The sequence below is a fragment of the Tachyglossus aculeatus genome, chromosome 2, assembly GCF_015852505.1.
Source record: "Tachyglossus aculeatus isolate mTacAcu1 chromosome 2, mTacAcu1.pri, whole genome shotgun sequence".
Taxonomy (NCBI): Eukaryota; Metazoa; Chordata; class Mammalia; order Monotremata; family Tachyglossidae; genus Tachyglossus; species Tachyglossus aculeatus.
The window spans coordinates 97,944,426-97,968,169 of record NC_052067.1 but is presented as its reverse complement, the minus strand read 5'-3'; the positions used below and the strand labels follow the sequence as shown (position 1 = coordinate 97,968,169).

Below are 23,744 nucleotides of genomic sequence, written 5' to 3'. Positions count from 1 at the left end.
GTTTGGGCGGATCGCAGTGTTGTGTCTGAAGACACGGTTGTGTGCATGCTCATGGTGTGACTTTAAGGTGCAGGTACTATGAGTTTTCTTCAAAGTAAGGTGGGTCATGAATGGAGCACCCTTGTTATAGGAAAATTAGGTGTGCTAAATCTCAGACTGGGGTGAGAACACTTCTATCCACCATCCCGTCTAGACTTTGAGCTCACGGTGGACAGGAAACCAGTCTACCGACTCTGTTGTGTTGTACTCTCCCAAGTGCTTAGTACAGTGATCTGTACACAGTAGTCACCCAATAAATACCACTGATTGATTGAAAGGAGTGATTTCTAAGGTGAAAAAACTGAGGGTGAGATAATTTTTACTGGCTAAAACACACAGCCATAGTTTGTTTTAGTTTCTAGTAGTTGTTGAGCACTTACTAAGTACCAAGCACTGTTCTGAGTGCCAAGGTAGATACACGGTAAACAGGTTAGACACAGTGCCTGTCCAACATGGGGCTCACACTCTTTATCCCCATTTTATCTCCCCCTTCTAGACTGTGAGCCCATTGTTGGGTAGGGACCGTCTCTATATGTTGCCAACTTGTACTTCCCAAGCGCTTAATACAGTGCTCTACACCCAGTAAGCACTCAGTAAATACGATTGAATGAATGAATGAATGAATTTTACAGATGAGGGAACTGAGGCACAGAGAAGTGAAGTGACTTGTCCATGGTCACACAGCAGACAAGTGGAGGAGCCAAGATTAGAACCCAGATCCTTCTGACTCCCAAGACTGTGCTCTACCCACTAGGCCATGCTGCTCTGGATTCACGTTTGCCAAGTCTGAATTCTGTTTCCCTCATCTTACAGATATGTGTATCTGTGGACCCTCCTGCTGGATTTTAAATGTCTGTTTCTCCCCCAACTAAAAAATGAGAGGGAGGGTAACTTTACACAATGCCCATGATGTGGTGGCTGTGCACAGATACTGGCCAGACTTGGAAAAGGGCAATCAATCAATGAGTGGTATTTATTGAGTGATTACTGTGTGCAGAGCCCTGTACTATGCTCCTGGGAGAGTACACTGTAACAGAATTGGCAGAGACATTCCCTTCCCAGAAGGAGCATTCAGATGAGAGGGAGAGAAAGATATTAAAATTAATTGCACATATAATAATAATGATGACATTTATTAAGAGCTTACTATGTAAAAAGCACTGTTCTAAGTGCTGGGGAGGTTACAAGGTGATCAGGTTATCCCACCGGGGGCTCACAGTCAATCAATCAATCAATCAATCGTATTTATTGAGCGCTTACTATGTGCAGAGCACTGTGCTAAGCGCTTGGGAAGTACAAATTGGCATCACATAGAGACAGTCCCTACCCAACAGTGGGCTCACAGTCTAAAAGGGGGAGACAGAGAACAGAACCAAACATACCAACAAAATAAAATAAGTAGGATAGAAATGTACAAGTAAAATAAATAAATAAATAGAGTAATAAATATGTACAACCATATATACATATATACAGGTGCTGTGGGGAAGGGAAGGAGGTAAGACGGGGGGATGGAGAGGGGGACGAGGGGGAGAGGAAAGAAGGGGCTCAGTCTGGGAAGGCCTCCTGGAGGAGGTGAGCTCTCAGCAGGGCCTTGAAGGGAGGAAGAGAGCTAGCTTGGCAGAGGGGCAGAGGGAGGGCTTTCCAGGCCCGGGGGATGACGTGGGCCGGGGGTCGATGGCGGGACAGGCGAGAGCGAGGTACAGTGAGGAGATTAGTGGTGGAGGAGCGGAGGGTGCGGGCTGGGCAGTAGAAGTCTTAATCCCCCTTTTACCGATGAGGTAACTGAAGCACAGAGAAGTTAAGTGACTTGCCCAAAGTCACACAGCTGACAATTTGTGGAGCTCAAATTTGAACCTATGACCTCTGACTCCAAAGCCCGTGCTCTTTCCACTGAGCCACGCTGCATATGTAAATAAGTACTGTAGGGTTCAGGATGGGGTGAATATCAAGTGCTTAAAGACTAAAGATCCAAGTGAGTAGGTGATGTAGAAGGAAAAGGGAGTAGGGGAAATGAGGGCTTAGGGAAGACCTTTTGGAAGAGATGGGATTTTAATAAGGCATAGAAGGTGGAGAGAGTGGTGGTCTGTTGTAATAATAATAATAATGATGGCATTTATTAAGCGCTTACTATGTGCAAAGCACTGTTCTAAGCACTGGGGGGATACAAGGTGATCAGGTTGTCCCACGGGGGGCTCACAGTCAACCCCCATTTTACAGATGAGGGAACTGAGGCCCAGAGAAGTGAAGTGACTTGCCCAAGGTCACACAGCTGACAATTGGCGGAGCCGGGATTTGAACCCACGACCACTGACTCCAAAGCCTGTGCTCTTTCCACTGGAAGCAGCATGGCCTAGTGGATAGAGCACAGTCCTGGGAGTCAAGGGACTTGCATTCTAATTCCAGCTCTGCCTCTTATCCGCTGTGTCACCTTGGGCAAGTCACTTCACTTCTCTGTGCCTCGGTTACCTCATCTGTAAAATGGGGATAAATACTATGAGCCCCATGTGGGACACAGAGTGTGTCTGACCTGATTACCTTGCATAATAATAATAATTATGGTATTTCTTTAGTGCTTACTATGTGCCAAGCACGGTTCTAATTGCTGGGGTAGATTCAAGGTAATCAGGTTGAACACAGTCCCTGTCCCACATGGGGCTCACATTCTCAATCCCCATTTTACAGATGAAGTAACTGAGGCACAGAGAAATTATGTGGCTTGTCACATAGTAGACAAGTTGTGGAGCCAGGATTAGAACCCACGACCTCTGACTCCCAAGACTGTGCTCTTGCCACTAGGCCATGCTGCTTCTTTACCCCAGCATTTGGAATAGCTCATGGCACATAGTAGGCACGTTAGAGAAGCAGCGTGGCTCAGTGGAAAGAGCACGGGCTTTGGAGTCATAGGTCATGGGTTCAAATCCCAACTCCGCCACTTGTCCGCTGTGTGACTTTGGGCAAGTCACTTCACTTCTCTGTGCCTCAGTTACCTCATCTGTAAAATGGGGATGAAGACTGCGAGCCCCCCTGGGACAACCTGATCACCTTGTAACCTCCCCAGCGCTTGGAACAGTGCTTTGCACATAGTAAGCGCTTAATAAATGCCATCATTATTATTATTATTAGCAAATGAAAGAAAAAAGGAAAGAAAGGAAAGAAAGAGAGAAGGAGAAATGGAGAAAGAGAGAATGAGAGAAAGAAAGAGAGAAAGAGAGGAAGGGAGGGAGGGAGGGAGGGAGGGAGAAAGGAAGAGAGGGAGAAAGGAAGGGAGGGAGGAAGGAAGGCAGGAAGGAAGGCAGGCAGACAGGCAGGCAGGAAGGGAGAGGTAGTTCCAGGCCAGAGGGAGGACACAATCAATCAATCAATCAATCAATCAATCAATCGTATTTATTGAGCGCTTACTGTGTGCAGAGCACTGTACTAAGCACTTGGGAAGTACAAGTTGGCAACATATATACAACACAAGAAAGGTGTCCCTGGCGGGATTGATGAGATCAAGGTTTAGGAAGTTGGTTGACATTAGAGGAGCTGGGGTGTAGTAGGAAGCAGCATGGCATAGTGGATAGAGCATGGGACTAGAAGTCAGAAGGTCCAGATAGTGTTTTTTGAGCACTTTTCTTGGGGGAGTACCATACAATGGAAGTGGTAGACATGATCTCTGTCCACAAGGGACTTACAGTCTAGTAGGGAAGAGCGAGAGAGACATTAAAACCAATTACAGATAGATAAAATGGGAAAGAACAGTAAAAGTGGAAACAGGGTTATTTGGAAATTACCTAGCATGGCCTTCCCTTCATCCTCCAGTTCAAATCGAAGGGTTTGAAGTTCCTGTTCCATTTCTACCCTGAAACCTTCCATTGACTGCCTGTGGGCATCTTTCAGGGACTGAAGCTCTTCTAAGTGTTTTTGTTGTAAGTGATTTTCAAGGGCCTAGAAAACCAAGAACATAAAGCAAAAACTTATTTGTATCAGGTTTGGAGGAAATGAAAAAATAGAGGTGAGAAGAAAGGTACAATTTCTCCAAAGTTAAACAAATTTACTGCATTTATTAACTCTGAGTGCCCCTTCCTGCCCTGCCCGCCCCACCCTCCAACCATGGAGAGGTGAATGGCATCTGTGAGCCTTCAAAGATCAAAGGCTAGAGACACACTGGGGAAAATACGTTTGACCTTGTTACAGGGTTGAGCAGCCAGGGACCGTGAAAGTATAATAATAATTGAGACTTGCAGTGGATGGCTGCAGGGCGCCTCTGTCCAGAGTGTGAGAAGCCCACTCTGCCTCCACCAAGTGAGGAGCCCTGAGATGGGGAAGTGTCCCATCCCATGGATGCTCGTGGAGCTGGAAGCCAGGTGCTTCGCCAAGGTTGCAGGCACCAAACCATTCTTACATTCATTCATTCATTCAATTGTATTTATTGAGCGCTTACTGTGTGCAGAGCACTGTACTAAGCGCTTGGGAAGTACAAGTTGGCAACATATAGAGATGGTCCCTACCCAACAGTGGGCTTATATGAGAGATCTGTGGGTGCTGGAAGCTGATTCTTCACGCCCCCAATGAAGAAGTTCCTGATGATGACCAGAAAACCTCTCTGTTCAGTTTTAAAGTACTGAAAACACTGTATGAACCTGTATATATGTATATACCTTTATATATGTTTGTACATCTTTATTACTCAATTTATTTTACTTGTACATATTCATTCTATTTATTTTATATGCTTTGTTTTGTTGTCTGTCTCCCCCTTCTAGACTGTGAGCCCGCTGTTGGGTAGGGACCGTCTGTATATGTTGCAAACTTGTACTTCCCAAGCGCTTAGTACAGTGATCTGCACACAGTAAGCACTCAATAAATACGATTGAATGAATGAATAATAATAATGGTATTTGTTAAGTGCTTACTATGTGCAAAGCACTGTTCTAAGCGCTGGGGAGGTTACAAAGTGATCAGGTTGTCACGGCGGGGGTGCTCACAGTCTTAGTCCCCATTTTACAGATGAGGTAACTGAGGCACAGAGAAGTTAAGTGACTTGCCCAAAGTCACACAGCTGACAATTGGCAGAGATGGGATTTGAACCCATGACCTCTGACTCTTTCCACTGAGCCACGCTGCTTCTCTAAGTCCTGCTAGTTTTGGGGAAGGCTGGAGTGAAATGAGGCTGGGGATAGAAGCTAACCAGCTTAGACACAGTTCCTGTCCCATATGGGGCTCAGTCTTAATCCCCACTCTACAGATGAGGTAACTGAGGCACAGAGAAGTCAAGTGCCTTGCCCAAGGTCATAAAGCAGGCAAGTGGCAGAGATTAGGGGGTTGGAGAGCTTGATTTTTAAGCTCCCCATTAGATTGCAAGCTTATAAGGACAGGGATAATGTTTAAATTTCTATTGTACGCTACCACAAACCCAGTACACTGTTCTGCACACACACTAGGCACTCAGTAAATTCTACTGATGGATGGAGAATGTTTCTCAATCAGTAGTATTTATTGAGTGCCTTCTGTATGCAAAGCATTGTTCTAAGCACTTGGAAGAGCCCAGTAGAGTTAGTGGACATGATCCTTGTCCTCAAGCATTTTACAATCTAATAGGGAAGGCAGACAGAATAAAGTATACATAGGTGGAAGCAATAATAATAATGGTATTTATTAAGCACTTACTATGTGCTAAACATTTTACTAAGCACTGGGATAGATATGAGATAATCAGGTCAGACACAGTCCCTGCTCCACATGAGACTCACAGTTTAAATTGGAGGGAGTAGGACAATCCTCATTTTACAGGTGAGGAAACTGAGGCCCAGTGAAGTTAAATGACTTGCCCAAGGTCAGAGAGCAGACAAGTGGCAGAGCTGGGATTAGAACCCAGGTCCTCTGACTCTTATGCCCGTGCTCTATCCACATGGCTAAGATGTTTCGATGAAAAGCTTGTCTGTAGACTGTAAGCTCGTTGAGGACAGGAAATGTGTCTCTTTACTGTTACATTGTACTCTCTCAAGTGTTTAGTACAGTGCTCTGCACACGGTAAGTGCTCAAAATTTACAGTTGACTGACTGGTGGATTTTTAATGAATTCTGTTACATTTAATCCCAGATCTAATCTCAAGATAAAGATACCTTTTGTTCCTGTTCTTTAGTTTCCTCCATATTTTGGAATGCGAGAACATGTGCTTCTTTTAAAGACTTGTGTCTTTGCTGGTGTTGCTCTTCTAGTTCTTCAAGTTCTTGGGTAAGACGTTGTCGTTCCTGCGTAAACTGGGTCTGCAGCTGTTGCAGGGAGCTCTGGGACTGGGAAAGCTGCATCTCCAGATTTTGTTTCAGCAGGGAAATCTGAGCCACAGAACGGTGAATGGTGAGGGTTAAATAGAAGAGAAAAGTTAGGAACTGCCCTTCTCGGGGAAAAGGGATTTTAAGTGTGCCAAGCCCTCTTAAGAGATTCCCATCTACAACACTGTCCATAAAAGATTCAAATCAGATACATTAAAAATCACGTCTACATCTCTGTCATTCTTCTTTAGTCTACTACTTACTCCCTTATAAGATGTTTTTAGTAGCTGAATCTTTGGAAGGGTAGGAAAAAAATCTCAAATGGAACCTTAATGTATTATTTGGTGCTAGAATTTTCAAGAGTGTTATCATTTCTTCAGGAATGAATATTAATGATCATATTCACCATGTTGAATTTTAATGAAAACTGAGAGGTTATGTGCATAATATGAAACAGAGGACTGAAGATACCTTGAATGAGTTTATTCACCTCAGAAGCACAGCTTACTTCTAGAAAGGGCTTTCACTTCTAAGGAACTCACCAAACATCACTAACTAAAATAATTTACCTAAGCTGTATCTTTCAGAAAAGCATCAAAAGATCATCTCTAAGGGCTTTTGGTGATTTTACTTAATAAGAGCAAGGATCATGTCTACTAATTTAACTGGGCTCCTCTAAGTGCTTAGAACAGTGCTCTGCATACAGAAAGCATTCAATAAATACTATGGATTGAGAAACATTTCTCTAAGATTTTTTAATTCCTGGGGACATTTAAAAAAATCCTTTGCAACAGAACAAGCTCTGTTTCCATCATTAATGATTCTATCAATAGTTCTTGGAAACAACGCTTTTCAAATTGCAGTCAGGCCGTATTCTATTATTGTCCCTGAAAATGCATTTCCTCCTTTTTATTCTTCTCTGTTGGAATACACATGATCAGAATTGCACCATCCCCAGATATTTCCCTGAAGGAAGAGTAATTCCTGGAGGACCACTAATATGGAGGGAGATGATGAGTCTGATTCTGTTAATAAATTGTACTTGGCAAGTAAAATAAGTGCTTTCAAAGGCACAGTATCTCTTTCAGGGCTCAAGAGTACCATTTAATACACTGTAGGGGCAGTGAATACAATTGTCATGCTCTGTAGATGTTAACGAACTTCCACAAGTGCCTATCATACCATGTGGCATTTTAGAGAAAGGTAGTAAAATGGTAGTACCATTTTAGAGAATGGTAGTAATCTACTTTTCTCTATGGAATGAGGAAATAGCTTGATATTAGTCACTCTCCCCTGCTTACTATTTGCCAGGCACTGTACTTAGTGCTCAAGTAATCATAATATTAATAATGATGGAATTTATTAAGTGCTTACTACGTGCAAAGCACTGTTCTAAGCGCTGGGAAGGTTACAAGGTGATCAAGTTTTCCCATGAGGGGCTCACAGTCCTAATCACCATTTTACAGATGAGGTAACTGAGGCCCAGAGAAGTTAAGTGACTTGCCCAAAGTCACACAGCTGACAATTGGCAGAGCCGGGACTTGAACCCATGAAATTTGACTCCAAAGCCCAGGCTCTTTCCACTGAGCCATGAGTAGATTCAAGCTAATTGGACACATTCCACGTCCCACATGGGGCTCACAGTCTTAATCCCCATTTTATAGATGAGGAAACTGAGGCACAGAGAAGTGAAGTGACTTGCCCAAAGGCACACAGCAGATAAGTGGCAGAGCTGGGATAAGAACCCAGGTCCTTCTGACTCCCAGTCCCATGCTCTATCCACTAGGCCATGCAGCTTCTCTAAGAAATGATTATGGGAGACAATAAACAATAGTTGATATGGGATGGCTAATTTACAAGAATAATGAACAGGAATAGCCTAAAACCCATTAAGAAACTGTAGGAAGGTTGTCCATTCAAACTATACAAATAATTTGAATATTTTGCTACTGAAAGTTGATTCATAACTCAGGACCAGAATTACAAATCGACTACTTCCATTTTTAGCTCAGTGCAATTTTATGACAGCATATGGACATCAGATGCTTTCTTCCAATCTGAGAAACTCCAGTCTCGTAAATTTTGAAGATTGGCAATGTTGTTTCTCATTAGAACAGAAATCCAACTCAGAGAAAGTGAAGCCATGTTTTGATTGACTCTGTTAGGACAATGGGAAATGGACCAAGAAAACATATTTCTGAATTATGGGAGCTGAGGATGAGGAGGAGCAGGAGGAGAAGGAGGAGGAGGAAGAAAAGAAGGAGGAGGAACAGGAGAAGAAGGAATAGGAGGAGAAGGAAGAGGAGGAGGAGAAGGAAGGGGAAGCAGAGGAGAAGGAGGAGGAGGAAGGGAGGGGGAGAAGAAGAAGGAGGAGGAGAAGGAAGAGGAGGAGAAAGAGAAGGAGGAGGAAGAGAAAACATGAAAAGAAAGCTATAGGCCAATCAGCACTTTAGATTGTACGTTTCTCCAGAGGAGCAGCATCAAAGTTCTCCATCTCTGGTCTCTTGTTGGTCCCTGGTCTATGGCTCTGGTGTTCTGAGAGAACATATGGTGATGGTTGCCTGAGAGAAATGGACATTTCCCAATCGAAAAATCATTTGAACCAGGAAGCTTCAGCTTGTAAAATTGCAAACACAGTGGAGAATAGATGTACTTGATCATGTCCTTTAAGTGTTTTGAGTACCTTGCTGAGATTTGTCACCATAGAAACCAATCCAGCTTCTGCAGGGGGCCTCTACTGTTCTCCAGGGTTTAGCATTATAGGTATTAGCATCAAAAGAACCTAAAGCTGCAAACTAAATAGAATTGTGCTCCTATGTCATTGCCACAAATGCTGAAACTGTAGCGCATTATTGTCTTGGTTATTTCCTGGGGTCATATATTCACACATATGAGGGTAAAGCAAATAAGATATATACATAATTGGATACCTTTGAAATTATGTGAATACACATTTTAAACCATTACCAGTTTAAAAAGAAGTCATTTGAACATTTTATAATCATAAGTGCTCTTGTTAAGATGAAAGCACTCTAAATTAGCATCCTTTTACTTCAGTTACATTTTAGGGTTATTTAGCTACAGCTAGGGGTTCATATCAAAGGCAGTAGTATGAACTTTGCACAAAGCATTTATCATGCAGTTTAATGTATTTGGTTTCTTCTATAAATGAATTTGTTAGAGTTGCATAAAATTGCCAGACTGCATTTAGCTTAAAAATTATATGGCACTTTAAAAGCAAAAATAATGAGTTAAAGCAATGCAAAATGAATCAGTCCTTTTTCATAGACTGTAATTAAACCACTTGAATTCAGTATTGTGAAATGAAATAGGAAAACCCTGTTAATTTGAAAAACAAGCAACCATAATACACAGATTTTCAATAACTGGGTTTGGATTATCTAATTTTTTTTATTAAAAGAACAAGAGGGCAACATGGGAAGTTGAAGGCTAACAACTGCTCCAAATCACCAACATCAGCTAAAACAAGGTTTTCCTGAGTATGGAAAGAGTTTTATGCCAAGTTGGTAGGAATTTGAAAACACTTTAAAGGTATTTTTGCTACCTCTTGACTTGGTAGGAACCTTAAACTGCCAGTACTTGAAACTGAGGGCAGACAACTGCACTGTGTTTGAAAGGCATAAATTTTTTTTCCCCTTCAGATACTTCTAGTCTTTACATATTAACTATTTTGGTGAAAACTGGAATGCTTTGATTTGAACCAAGATCTAAACTCTATGGTAAATGCTCCCATCTAAGGCAGGTAGAAAGCATTTTCACTCAATATTTTAAAATTATCCATACATTTCCTAGCTTGGCCACAAATGACAGTTACTGGATTGGAACATTCTTTAGGCTTAGGAACTCTGTAGCATTTTCTTTGTCTCTTGGAGGAATCATAATTACAATCTGTTTATGGCATTACCTCCAAAGAAATAACTTGATATCCAGTTCAGATTAACTTTTTTCTCATTCTCGGGGCCTTACATAAGGAAAAGATGTACATTTAAAAGGAAAGGCTTTAAATACATCCCTACAAATAAAATACGACCGTGATGATTCAAACTGTACTTGTATCCATCACAGGTAAAATCAAGTTATGCTGCAACCAAGATATTGAGCCTCACTGTGCATTTCTTTTAAGTCTTAAAATTCCAAAATATTACTGAATACCTAAAGCTAATACAAATTATCTAAGGTTCCAACTATTAGGCATATCTTCTTAAACTGAGGACTTTGAATCTATGTTGATATGAAATCTTAGCAACTAGAAACTGAAAAATAGATGGGAATGATCTGATATTAGGTTCCGCCTTAATTCACCCTCTGTTTCTTCTTAATCAATTCCCCCAGTTTTTATGTTATTCAAAGGATTCATTCAATAGATTTTCCCCAAGAATGAAAAAAATGCATCATCACTCTTATGCTTCTGATAAATATTCAAAACAAGGAATTGATCTGGTACAAGTGTGATTTGTCTGTTAGTATGCTGAAGTGTTTTATAACAAGCCTGTGCACGAATGAAATGAGTGGATGCAGAACAGAAGCTGTTATTAATCACATGTGAACAGATCCTCTTGTTAACTATGTTAGTCTTTGATATCACAGGCTAGAGCTTTAAAGCAATGGCAGTAAAGTAAGCAAGTTGGGAAGTGCAAACATGCCCTTGTGTACAGACTGTTTAAGTGCAGCTTCACTTACATTGTTGATAGATTTATGCAAAGCTTCACCGAGACAGTGCCGCTATGAAGAAAAGATCAAAGGAATAAAGGGAAACATTCAGAAATCACATTTCCTCCAAGAAGTCTTCCTTGACTATGCCCTCTTTTATCCTACTCACTCTCCCTTCCCCTTCATCAATGAACTCGGATCTGTACCCTTTAAGTACTTGATAGTCACCTCACCCTAAGCTCCACAGCACTGATATACCTACTTTATATTGATAGTAATAATTAATAAATGTGGTATTTGTTAAGCACTTAATATGTGCCAAGCACTGTATTAAGCACCAGGGTGGATACAAGCAAGTTGGGTTGGACACAGTCCTTGTCCCCATTTTATTCATTCATTCATTGAATGGTATTTATTGAGCGCTTACTGCATGTAGCGCACTGTACTAAGAGCATGGGACAGTACAATACAACAATACGCAGACACATTCCTTGCCCACAATGAATTTATAGTCTAGAGTTAAGGAGACAGACTTGAATACAAATAAATAAAATGAGTTACAGATGAGGTAACTGAGGCACAGAGAAGTGAAGTGACTTGCCCAAGTTCACAAAGCAGACATGTGGCAGCGCTGGGATTAGAATTTATGACCTTTTGATTCCCAGACCCATTCTCTATCCACTATGCCATGCTGCTTCTATTAGTGGGTCTCCTCCTCTAGACTGTAAGCTTGTTGTGGGCAGGGAACCTGTCTACAACTTTGTTGTATTGTACTCTCCCAAGTGCTTATTCAGTGCTATGCACACAGTAAATACTCAGTAAACATGACTGATTATTTTAATAACTCTCTCCTCCTCAAGACTGCAAGTTCCTCACAGGCAAGGGACATGTCTACCAACTCTGCAATACCGTACTCCCCCAAGTGCTTAGTACATTGTTTTTCCCATAGTAGGCACTCAATAAATACTATTGGTTGATTGATTGATGTGTTTGCTTTAAGCTTAAAGAAGATGCCACTGACAAATGCAACTGACCTATGGCATGTCTAACTGTAAGAGAGCCAAAGCCCACAACCTATGATGCACTCAGAAAGATTGTTCTTTCTGTGTCGTTGCCAGAAACCCTGGACAACTCGAAAGAAATGAAGACATAGCAAAAATGCTTCTGCAAGAATAAGTACAAAATCTGGAACTGCTTGAATATGCAGAAGGAAGCAGGTGTGCATTGCATTTGGGCTATTAGGGAAATGAGCCAAGGAATGCAGTGATCCATTTACTATTAAAATTTGAAATATCATTGTAATGTGGGAAAAGAAACATGCAGTTTGAAAAAAGAAACATGTTTCTGAGTTTGAAAAGAGCTTAAAAAGTGTTACAACAGGGGTAAATTTCAAAAACTTAGAACACAAACCCATGACGTGGGAAATATCTAATATTCTGTTCTGGAAAAAAACAACCGCCTCTTCCTTTGAGAGCCGTTACATTTGTCAGAGGATGTCCCAGAGATTTACTTCGGTTAAAAAAATAGGAAATTCTGAAAATGTATCATAACACTGCAAGTTCTTTCTGGCAGGGTTCCAATGGAAGAGGATTTAGGGATGAGTTCATTTCTCTCTTAATTATGATCTCTTCTTACTTTTCTGCCTGAGCAACTCATGCACTGTAGGGCCAGATGCCACAGAATGACAGGCTAGAACAGATGTGCTTTTACACATGGATTTTGCATACATTACACAATTATAAACAGAACACCGTTGCAACTGTTCAAACATTTTTTCACCCTTCAGTTAAATTCAAAGTACTTCACATGGATAATGAATTGATGTTACAACATTCACTCATTAGTAATAATCTCTCCCCAAAGACTTCAAACTGTCTTTCCCTGTGCTTTTGGATCACCTTAACTTTGTCCTTAAGGGAGAAAGCTTCCAGGGCATCGAAATTAATATCCCTGTTCCTTTTGAAGTACTATAATGGGAAAAGAAATGATCAGAAGATACTTTACCAGTTTTTTCAAGGAAAGAGCTTAAGAATTACTTAGCACCATAAGAGTACACTGCTCTTTCTCTAATGTTTGCTGCCCAAATGACATTTGTTATGAAACTTGAAATCAGAAAATCACTTGCCCAGATCTGGGTTCACTACCAATTATGCTTACTGTCACTTGCTTTGCAAGGGGAAATTGTATATTAGGATGCTTTCAGTAAATTCAGAGATTAGGGTTAGAAGAATAAAATATAAAAATTCAGAGAGTATGAAAGCACTGCAAATTCAATTTTTGATTTAAATTTGGGCTCCTCATCTCTCTCGGAAAGGTATCAAATAATAATATCTCTGAATATTCATTCATTCATTCAATCATATTTATTGAGTGCTTACTGTGTGCACAGCACTGTACTAAGCGCTTGGGAAGTACAAGTCGGCAACATATAGAGACGGTCCCTACCCAACAATGGGCTCATGGGGGAGACAGACAACAAAACATGTAGACAGGTGTCAAAATCGTCAGAACAAATAGAATTATAGCTATATGTACATCATTAACAAAATAAATAGAATTGTAAATATGTACAAGTAAAATAGAGTAATAAATCCATATAAATATATACAAGTGATGCAGGGAGGGGAGGGAGGTAGCGCAGAGGGTGGGGGATGGGGACGAGGAGAGGAAAAAGGGAGCTCAGTTTGGGAAGGCCTCCTGGAGGAGGTGAGCTCTCAGTAGGGCTTTGAAGGGAGGAAGAGAGCTAGCTTGGCGGATGTGTGGAGGGAGGGTATTCCAGGCCAGGGGAAGGACTTGGGCCGGGGGTCGAGGGCGGGACAGGCGAGAACGAGGCCCAGTGAGGAGGTTAGCGGCAGAGGAGCAGAGGGTGCGGGCTGGGCTGGAGAAGGAGAGAAGGGAGGTGAGGTAGGAGGGGGCGAGGTGATGGACAGCCTTGAAGCCAAAAGTGAGGAGTTTTTGTTTGACTCGTAGGTTGACAGGCAAACACTGGAGATATTTGAGGAGGGGAGTGACATGGCCAGAGCATTTCTGTACAAAGATATTCTGGGCAATTTAGCAAGGGAGACGGACACTAAATTAAATTTCAGATAGGGAGCAGGAAAAGGGGACATATGCATGAGTTACTCCCCTCTTAGGGTCGTACCTGGAGTTTCCAGTACTCTACCAGTCTTGACTACAGGAGGGAGAGTCAAGCAGAGACGTATCCATTCCATTCCTAGCTTGGGACATGGCTAGTGAGCGGAAGGCGATCTGCTACAAGTTAAGACTCACCTGTGCTGGGCAGCAGTGGCATGAGAGAGAGTTGATGGGGGAGACTCAAGTTTACTGCACTGAAGGAGGCAATGGTACACCACTTCCGCATTTTTTACCAAGAAAACTCTATGAATACATTACCAGAACGATTGCAGATAATAATAATGATGGCATTTGTTAAGTTCTTACTATGTGCAAAGCACTGTTCTAAGTGCTGGGGAGGATATAAGGTGATCAGGTTGTCCCACGTGATGTTAACAGTCTTCATCCCCATTTTACAGATGAGGTCACTGAGGCACAGAGAAGTGAAGTGACTGGCCCAAAGTCACACAGCTGACAAGCGGCGGAGCCGGGATTTGACCCCACAACCACTGGCTCCCAAGCCCGTGTTCTTTCCACTGAGCCATGCTGCTTCTCATGGCGGTGGGGTGTTCTGGGAGAGACGCGTTCATGGTGTCGCTGTGGGTGGGAGATGAGAGTGACAACCCCTGCCACAACGAGCTCATAGTCTGGGCAGGGAAGAGACAGACATCAATACAAATAAATAAAATTACAGATATGTACATAAATGCTGTGGGTGGGGCTTTGAAGGGGAGGGGGAAGACCAAAGCAAGCAAGTCAGGGTGATGTAGAGGGGAGTGGGAGATGAGGGAAAGTGGGGCTTAGTCTGGGAAGGCCTCTTGGAGGAGGTGTGCCTTCAGTAGGGCTTTGAAAGGGGAGAGAGTGATTGTCTGGCGGACTTGAGGAGAAAGGGCATTCCATGCCAGAGGTAGAACATGGGCCGGGGTCAGCGGCGGAACAGGCTAGATACAGGCAGAGTGAGAAGGTTAGTATCAGAGGAGGGGCATGTGCAGGCTGGGATGTAGAAGGAGAGAAGGGAGGTGAGGTAGGAGGGGGCAAGGTGAAGGAGCGCTTTAAAGTTAATGGTGAGTTTTTGTTTGATACAGAGGTGGATAGGTAACCCCTGGAGATTTTTAAGGAGGGGGGTGACATGGCCTGATCGTTTCCTTGGAATGATAATCTGGGCAGCAGAGTGAAGTATCGACTGGAGTGGGGAGAGGCAGGAGGTTGGGAGGTCAGGAAAGAGGCTGATGCAGTGATCAAGGCGGGATAGGATGAGTGATTGTATTAACATGGTAGCGGTTTGGATGGAGAGGAAAGGGTGGATCTTGGTGATGTTGTGAGGGTGAGACCGACAGGATTTGGTGACGGATTGGATATGTGTGTTGACTGAGAGAGCGGAGTCAAGGATGACACCAAGGTATGGGCTTGTGAGATGGGAAGAACGGTTGTGCCGTTTACAGTGATGGGAAAGTTTGGGAGAGGACAGGGTTTGGGAGGGAAGATAAGTAGCTCTGTCTTGAACATTCTAGACTGTGAGCCTGCTTCTAGACTGTGAGCCCACTGTTGGGTAAGGACTGTCTCTATATATTGCCAACTTGTACTTCCCAAGCGCTTAGTACAGTGCTCTGCACACAGTAAGCGCTCAATAAATACGATTGAATGAATGAATGAATGTTGAGTTTGAGGTGGTGGGAGTACATCCAAGTAGAGATGTCCTGAAGGCAGGAGGAGATGCGAGCCTGGACAGAGGGAGAGCGATCAAGGGAGGAGATGTAGATTTGGGTATCATCCTCATAGAGATGGTAGTTGAAGCCGTGGGAGCAAATGAGTTTTCCAAGGGATTGACTGTAGAACTGAACCTTGAGGGACCCCCACAGTTAGGGGATGGGAGGGGGAGGAGGAGCCTGCGAAAGAGACTGAGAATGAACAGCCAGAGAGATAAAAGGAGAACCAGGAGAGGACAAAGTCAGTGAATTCAAGGTTGGATAACATATCCAAGAGAAGGGGATGGTCCACAGTGTCTGAGGCAGTTGAGAGGTCCAGGAGGATTAGGATGGAGTAGGAGTCGTTGGATTTGGCAAGAAGGCCAAATCTCTAGCCGTTCATTCTCAGTCTCCTTCACAGGCTCCTCCTCCTATGCCACTAACTGTGTGGGTGTTTTTTCCTTATAAATCTCGCTGTGATTGTGCCAACTCTTAAGAGCCGCCCACTTGATCTGTGAGGAGCTGTCACCCCACCCTCAGCCCCACAGCACTTCAGTGCATAGCCATGATTCATTTATTTATATTAATTTATATCTCTCCTTCTAGACTGTAAGCTCATTGTGGCAGGGAATGTGCCTACAAACTCTGTTGTCTTGTACTCTTCCAAGTGCTTAGCACATGCTCTGCACACAAGCAGCATTCAGTAAATACCACTGATTGACTGAAAAAGCTGATTGAGTACCTTAAAGCTGATGGTCAGGAGCATCTGCTTGGTATGGAAAGGAACTGGCAGAGATTTTTGAGCTGAGTACAGAATGGTGTTTTAGAAAAATGACTTGGGTGGCAGAGTGAATAATAATAATAACAATAATAACAATACTTGCGACAGCTATGTTGTGGGGTGAATTTTCCGTGGCTACAGATTCAAGTGCATAGGCAATGCAGAAGGGAGAGGGAGTATGGGAAATGAGGGCTTTGTCAGGGAAAGCTTCTTGGTGGAGAATGTAATTTTAATAAGGCTTTGAAGGTGGGGCAAGTGGTGATCTGTCATATATGAAGGGTGGGGGGGGGGGGACAGTTCCAGGCCAGAGGGAGAATGTGGGCAAGGGGTTGGTGGTAAGATAGACAAGATCGAGATACAGGGAGTAGATTGGTGTTGGAGGAGCAAAGTGTACCGGTTGGGTTGTAGAAGGAAACCAGTGAGGTAAGATAGAAAGGGGTGAGCTGAATGAGGGCTTTAAAGCCAATGGTAAGGAGTTTCTTTGTGATGCAGAGGTGAATGGGCAGCTATTGGAGGTTTTTGAAGATGGAGAAGTATGCTTTGAACATTTTTTTAGAAAAATGATCCAGGCAGCAGAGTGAAGTAAAGTGTCGGGAGAGGAGAGATGGGAGACAGGGAGGAGGTTGATGCAGAAGTCAAGGTGCGATATGATAAGTGCTTGGATCAGCATAGTAGCAATTTACATGGAGAGGAAAGGCTGGATTTTAGCAATGTTCATTCATTCAATCGTATTTATTGAGTGCTTACTGTGTGCAGAGCACTGTATGTTATGGATGTACAGCCGACATGATTTGGTGACAGACTATGTGGGCTGAATGAAAGAGATGAATCGAGAATAATGCCAAGGTTACAGGCTTGTGAGACACGGAGGATATCAGTGTTGTCTACAGTGATGGGGAAGAAAGAATTTGAATGGGAAGATGAGGAGTTTTGTTTTGGACATGTTAAATTTATTTATTTGTATCCATGTCTGTCTCCCCACCTCTAGTCTGCATACTCGTGGGCAGGGAATGTGTGTGTCTGTTGTTGTACTGTACCCTGACAAGTGCTTAGTACAGTGCTCTGCACACAGTAAGTGTTCAATAAATACCATTGAATGAATGAATGAATGAAAAGTTTGAGATGCTGGCAGTGCATTGAAGTAGAGATATATTATTATTATTGCTATGGTATTTATTAAGTGCTTACTATGTGCCAGGCATTGTACTACTAGATACAAGCAAATGGGGTTGGACACAGTTCCTGGCCCACGTGGGGCTCACGGTCTCAAATCCCCATTTTACAGATGAGGGAACTGAGACTTAGAGAAGTAAAGTGAGTTGCCCAAGGTCACAGCAGACAAGTGGCAGCGCTTGGATTAGAACCCATGACCTTCTGATTCCTTGGTCCATGCACTATCCACTAAGCCATGCTGCTTCTCTGCGATATCCATGAAAGGTACGGATCTTTTCTCAAAGATGTCTAGCTAAGTGCTGGGGATAGATTCCAGATAATTCCTGATCATCCCTGATAACCCAATCCCTAATCCCAACAATTTAAGAGAAACAGTATAGCCTAATGGAAAGAGCATGAGTTTGGAAGTCAGAGGCTTCTAATCCATTTGCCTGCTGCGTGACTTTGGGCAACCCATTCCATTTCTCTGTGCCTCAGTTTCCTCATTTGTATAATAAGGATTTGATACCCATACTCCCAAGGACTATGTCCAACCTAATTATCTTGTAACTACACCAGCATTTAGTACAGTGCTTAGCCCAAAATTAACACTTAAAGTAAGCAGGTATTTAATCTCCATTTCCCAGATGAGAACGTAAGTGGCTCAGAGAAGTTAAATGCAGATGCTGCAGTTGATTCCGCAGCCTGTCCTTTTCCCACTAGACCACACAGCCTCCTCTGCATTTCTCTCCCTATCTCCAAGGACAGAGACTTACAGTCTTCCTTGGTAACTGTTTCAGTGTTTAATCAATCAATCAAATTTATTGAGTGCTTACTGTGTGTGCAGACTGAGCCCCCTTTTTCTCTCCTCCTCCCCATCCCCCCCACCCTACCTCCTTCCCCTCCCCACAGTACCTGTATATGTTTGTACAGATTTATTACTCTATTTATTTTACTTGTACATATTTACTATTCTATTTATTTTGTTAATAATGTGCAGCTAGCTTTATTTTTATTTATTCTGATGACCTGACACCTGTCCACATGTTTTGTTTTGTTGTCTGTCTCCCCCTTCTAGACTGTGAGCCCGTTGCTGGGTAGGGACCGTCTCTATACGTTGCCAACTTGTACTTCCCAAGCGCTTAGTACAGTGCTCTGCACACAGTAAGCGCTCAATAAATACGATTGAATGAATGAATGTGTGCAGAGACTGTAAACTCACTGGGGGCAGAGAATGTGTCTGTACATTGTTGTGCTGTACTCTCATAAGTGGTTATTACAGTGCTCCGCACACAGTAAGCGCTCAATAAATATGATTGACTACTAAGCGCTGGATTTAATCAACTTGTCAATAAAAATTGTTCTTTATTCCAACTGCAATCTCTCTTGTTTTAATTCCCTTTCCTTTTGTCCAGTTTAAATGACCATGGAAGACAACTGGTCAGCATCCTCTCCATAAAACCTCTTCAAATGTTTTAACAACACAGGTATTGAATCAACTGGCTTTCTCTTCTCTAGGCTAAATCACAATAGTTCCTTTACCATTCTTCCGCAGACCTTTTTTTTTTCCACTCCAGTAATCATTTTTGTAGTTTTTCTCTGGGACTCCTCTAGTTTCCCTTCATATTCTTTCAAAGTATGGTGACCAAATATAGTATTAGATTAGATTAGAGAAGCAGCATGGCTCATTGGAAAGAACATGGGCTTGGGAGTCAGAGGTCATGGGTTCAAATCCTAGCTCCACCACTTGTCAGCTGTGTGTCTTTGGGCAAGTCACTTACTTCTCTGGGCCTCAGTTACCTCATCTGTAAAATGGGGATTAAGACTGTGAGCCCCACGTGGGAAAACCTGATTACCTTGTATCCCCCCAGTGCTAAGAATAGTGCTTGGCACATAGTAAGCGCTTAACAAATGCCCACATTATTATTATTGGATATAGTTTTGTAATAATAATAACTGTGGTATTTGTTCAGTGCTTACTGTGTGCCAGACACTGAACTAAGCCCTGGGGTGGATAAAAGCAAATTGGATTGGACACAGTCCCTGTCCCACATGGAGCACACAGTCTTAATTCCCATTTTACAGATGAGGTAACTAAGGCACAGAAGAGTTAAGCAACTTGCCCAGGGTCACACAGCAGACAAGTGGCGGAGCCAGGATTAGAACCCAGGTCCTCCTGACTCCCAGTCCACTGCTCTATCCACTAGGCCACAAATAGTCTGACCAGTGCACCATGTATCATCACCAACTGCTGCAGGTGATTTTCCAGTTGGTATAACCCAGTGCATTTTGGGCTTCTTAATCTAACAGCATTACAACACTGACTCATTTATCTAGCAATTGACTGGAATAACCAGATTTTTGTTCAGCTGAATATGTGCCTAGCTATCTACCTTCAGCCTACTCTCTGTGTTGTCTGTTTTACCCTCCTACTTTACCACCTTGTGTCTTTCCCTAATAACTTTCTTCGTTTCCTATAGGCAGTTTTCTGATCTAAGGGATGGTGATTTTCTGTCTGTCTTCCAAAGTGTTGGCAGTCTGACCCTAGGACACGGTTAAATGCCGGCTCTGAGTCAACTGGGCATTTAACCAACAATAGGATATGGTGTTGACCATGTTTTCCTAGTGTGACTGTAAGATTTGAATGGGAATAAAATCAAAGGCCTTACTGAAGTCTAGACAGATTACATCTATTCTTTCCCCTTTGTCTATGTGGTTTTAATTGTCCGAGATTATACTCATCCGGAATGAATTGCTCTTCACAAAGCTTTGATGGCTGCTTCCTAATATCATATACTCTTTATGTGTTTGAAAATTGATTGGTTGATTTATTCTGCTATCTTCCCAGTGATCAGTGATAAGCTTCTGGTCTGTATTAGGATCCTTGAATTTTCACATTTGAACAATCCTCAAGGACTCCTATCCTCCAAAGTTATTAAAAATAGGAGTTAGACACTCTGCAGGAAGAGCCAGCTGCTCCCTAAATACTTGTGATTGGTGCCTGCGGATTGGAAAATAGATTACATTGAAAAAATCCCCTTAAAATTTCTACGCCAATTGTATTTCTGTTTTCTAACCTTCTCTCGTAAATGGTGATACCTAGAGAAATTTCACTAGCAAAGAGATACATGTAACAAAATGTCACTGATGCCTCTTCCTGCCCCACAATACCAAGCAAAAAAAGTAAAACTGAATAGATTAGGAAAATCATCTGGTAGTAAATGTCTACCATCTCATTAGTGCATGCTTAATAAGCAACTCCGGCACAAAATCCTTTGTACTGAATGGTAGACTAAAACCCAAATATTTTGTTTCTCTACTGGTAGAAAACACAGATCCTTATGTAATGAAATGGGAATAACTTCTATTAGAATGTTATTAGAAAGAATATCATTTCACTGATTAGTAAAGATAAATTCTGCTATTCAGCCAAGTTCCCAAAGGACAACTGAAATTACCACCCAATCACCAGGCAAAAAGAGGATTCAGAAAAGGAGTAAAAAGAGACTTAAAATCTGGTAGATGTCTGAGTCAGAGAACAGTATCAGGGAAAAAAGGAAAGCAAATGAATCCGAAACACGAACCTGATTCATTTGGGGAGAAGGCAACCAATTCCTGTTTGGGTGCTGCACAAAATTCATTAGGGCTCCTGAGGGCCTTCCTGGGGTGTTTCTCAAAGGTAAAACTGGCCTGATGGCTCCCAGGGGCTCCAGACACCTGATGAATCTCACTTCCCGATTAAGTGACTCCCTCATGCGTTCCATTTTACTGGATTCTGCTGTGACCGTGTAGGTAAGCCCGGCCCACACGCCCTTCCCTGCCCCACACTCCCTTTCTCAATTTGCCCTCCCTTCCCCTCTCCACCCCAATCTTAGAGCTGCTCTTGTTGCAGGTTCCCTCCCCATCCTCGCTATACTCAGAATTCATCTGTGTCCCCCGGCAAACCCGGTGGTTCTGGAAGGTGAGAGCCGCCAGCTGGGGAAGGGATGGTGGCATTGGCAAGGGCAGGCCTCACGTTAAGAAAAAATGCTATGCTGGTGTGAGTGGGTGAGGGCTGTCATGGAGACAGGAAAAAGAACAGGAGCAGGGGGACTTGACCAAAATTTCACTGACCTGCTGGATATCCCCCACCAAAAGAGCCAGTGTTCCTCCCCAACATGACTAATTTCCCTTCATTTCTCTAATGGGATTGAGCCCTCGCTCTATGGAAACATTCTGATTCTTAGCCTACTGATTTCACTAGGTCCTACAATCCCCCAAAATTAGTCCTATGTAGATTTAGCCTCATACTCAGTAAATTAAAGGACAAGAAAGTCTCCGATGATATCCAACTTCTAAAGGTTTCCCGATCAAAAAAACAGTAAACTCTCCAAGAACAATTAGCCATACATTCGATTTATATCCCAAGGTACTAAAGAAAATACTGAACCAGCCTAATCCTTTGAATATGTGTAAATTTATATGTCTAGTATTTGTTCTTATTGCTAATTAGCTGTATTAGTTACCTGGTCTAAGAGATCTTCCACTTTCTTTTGCCATCCATCCCTGGCAGCACTTTTCTCTCGTTCTTTGAGCTGCAAGAGCTGAGTCATGGCTGACTTTTTATCCTCTTCATGTTGGTGTCTTAGTTCTTCCCGAAGTTTAGTACACTCTTGCCTAGGAACAAAGAACAAAGTATTCTGCAGTTATTCTTCTCCAAACTCCACAATAAATCAATCAATGGCATTTACTGAGCAATTAATGATGCAGAACACTGTACCATTCAATTATATTTGTTTAGCATGTATTGTGTGTAAAGCACTGTATTAAGTACTTGGGAGAGTACAATATAACTGAGTTGGTAGACAAGTTACCTGACCAGAATGAGTTTAGCATCTAGAATGGGGGGTCTAAGAACTATTATCGTGTCCATTTTATATCTCAACAAATTGAGTCAGACTTATAGAATGAGTCTGCAGATCTCTTTTGTCCCAGGCTTTGACTGCTAAAAATAAGCAAGCAAGGACGATGTAGTTACTCTTTCCAAATCTGCCTTGATACTTCATGTATTTCATTCATGAATTTCTTAAGGAGGGACAACATCACCTAAGGTTTTCTGTCCACTTTATTTCTAAGTCCCGGGCCATCCTGTCCACTTTGAGTTTTTCCTCTTCCCTCAGAGCAGCAAGCATGGCCTCATGCTGATGCCTTTCTTGTTCAAGTTTCCCCTGGAAAAAAAAAACTTTATGGTAAATACTCAATAATGAAAACCAGGCCATTGCTGGCTTGGGCAGCAATTTCAAATACATTCATATTTATTGAGCACTTTGTGCAGGCCACTGTAATAAGCACTTGGGAGAGTATGATAAAATAATAGACAAAGTCTCTGCCCTCAAAGATATCTTACCAATTCCAAACTAATTCATTCTTATATTGGCAGTGCATATTATACAATCTATTTTCACAACAAAGAAAAAGTTGTTTAATCAAACTATAACTCATTCAAGACTTGTAAGTAAGCACATTAGCCATTTGATTTAGAAGACTCATTTCAGACCTTTCATCACTTTATGCATGCAGATATTTTAAATGAATTCCACAGTTATTGCTAAACCAGAGATTAAATGGTCCTTCATATTCAAAATTTCATTATTTTGGAAATGAACTGAAAATGTATTTCCGAGGCTTGTCTATTCTTTGCCATCCGAACTTAGGACTGAGTTGTTCAAGCTTCCCTTTTGTTACACTGGGGCAGGAAAACGAAGATGAATGAGGATTTGGGATGCTGATCGACTATTATATGATCTCAAAGCAGTAGTCCCCATCAACAGCTGTAAGGGTTGTGTTGTGTGATATGCTGACATGTCCTCTGTAATTAACAAGTTGGGGCTTTTGGGCATTGAGGTGATTGCCAAGTCAAGGGGGGCAGAGGATGCATCAATCAATCGTATTTATTGAGCGCTTACTATGTACAGAGCACTGTACTAAGCACTTGCGAGAGTACAATGTAACAGAGTTGGTTGGTACGTTCCCTGCCTGCAGTGAGCTTACAGTCTAGAGGACTGT

General features: G+C 42.4%; 1 protein-coding gene across 7 annotated transcripts in view; it reads right to left on the bottom strand.

Moving 5' to 3' along the window:
- The window catches only part of FAM184A (family with sequence similarity 184 member A), a 124,252-nt gene that overhangs the window by 33,797 nt on the left and 66,711 nt on the right, over positions 1 to 23,744 (bottom strand). For 5 of the 7 annotated variants that reach the window (XM_038766733.1, XM_038766758.1, XM_038766750.1 and 2 more), the window contains exons 8-12: positions 22,785 to 22,906; positions 22,205 to 22,355; positions 10,998 to 11,039; positions 6,147 to 6,359; positions 3,816 to 3,969 (exon numbers count right to left, since the gene is read on the bottom strand). In XM_038766733.1, the coding sequence (XP_038622661.1) occupies positions 3,816 to 3,969; positions 6,147 to 6,359; positions 10,998 to 11,039; positions 22,205 to 22,355; positions 22,785 to 22,906 (682 nt within the window). The remainder of the gene's footprint in view (positions 1 to 3,815; positions 3,970 to 6,146; positions 6,360 to 10,997; positions 11,040 to 22,204; positions 22,356 to 22,784; positions 22,907 to 23,744) is intronic. The other 2 variants (XM_038766741.1, XM_038766767.1) reach the window with 1 other exon arrangement.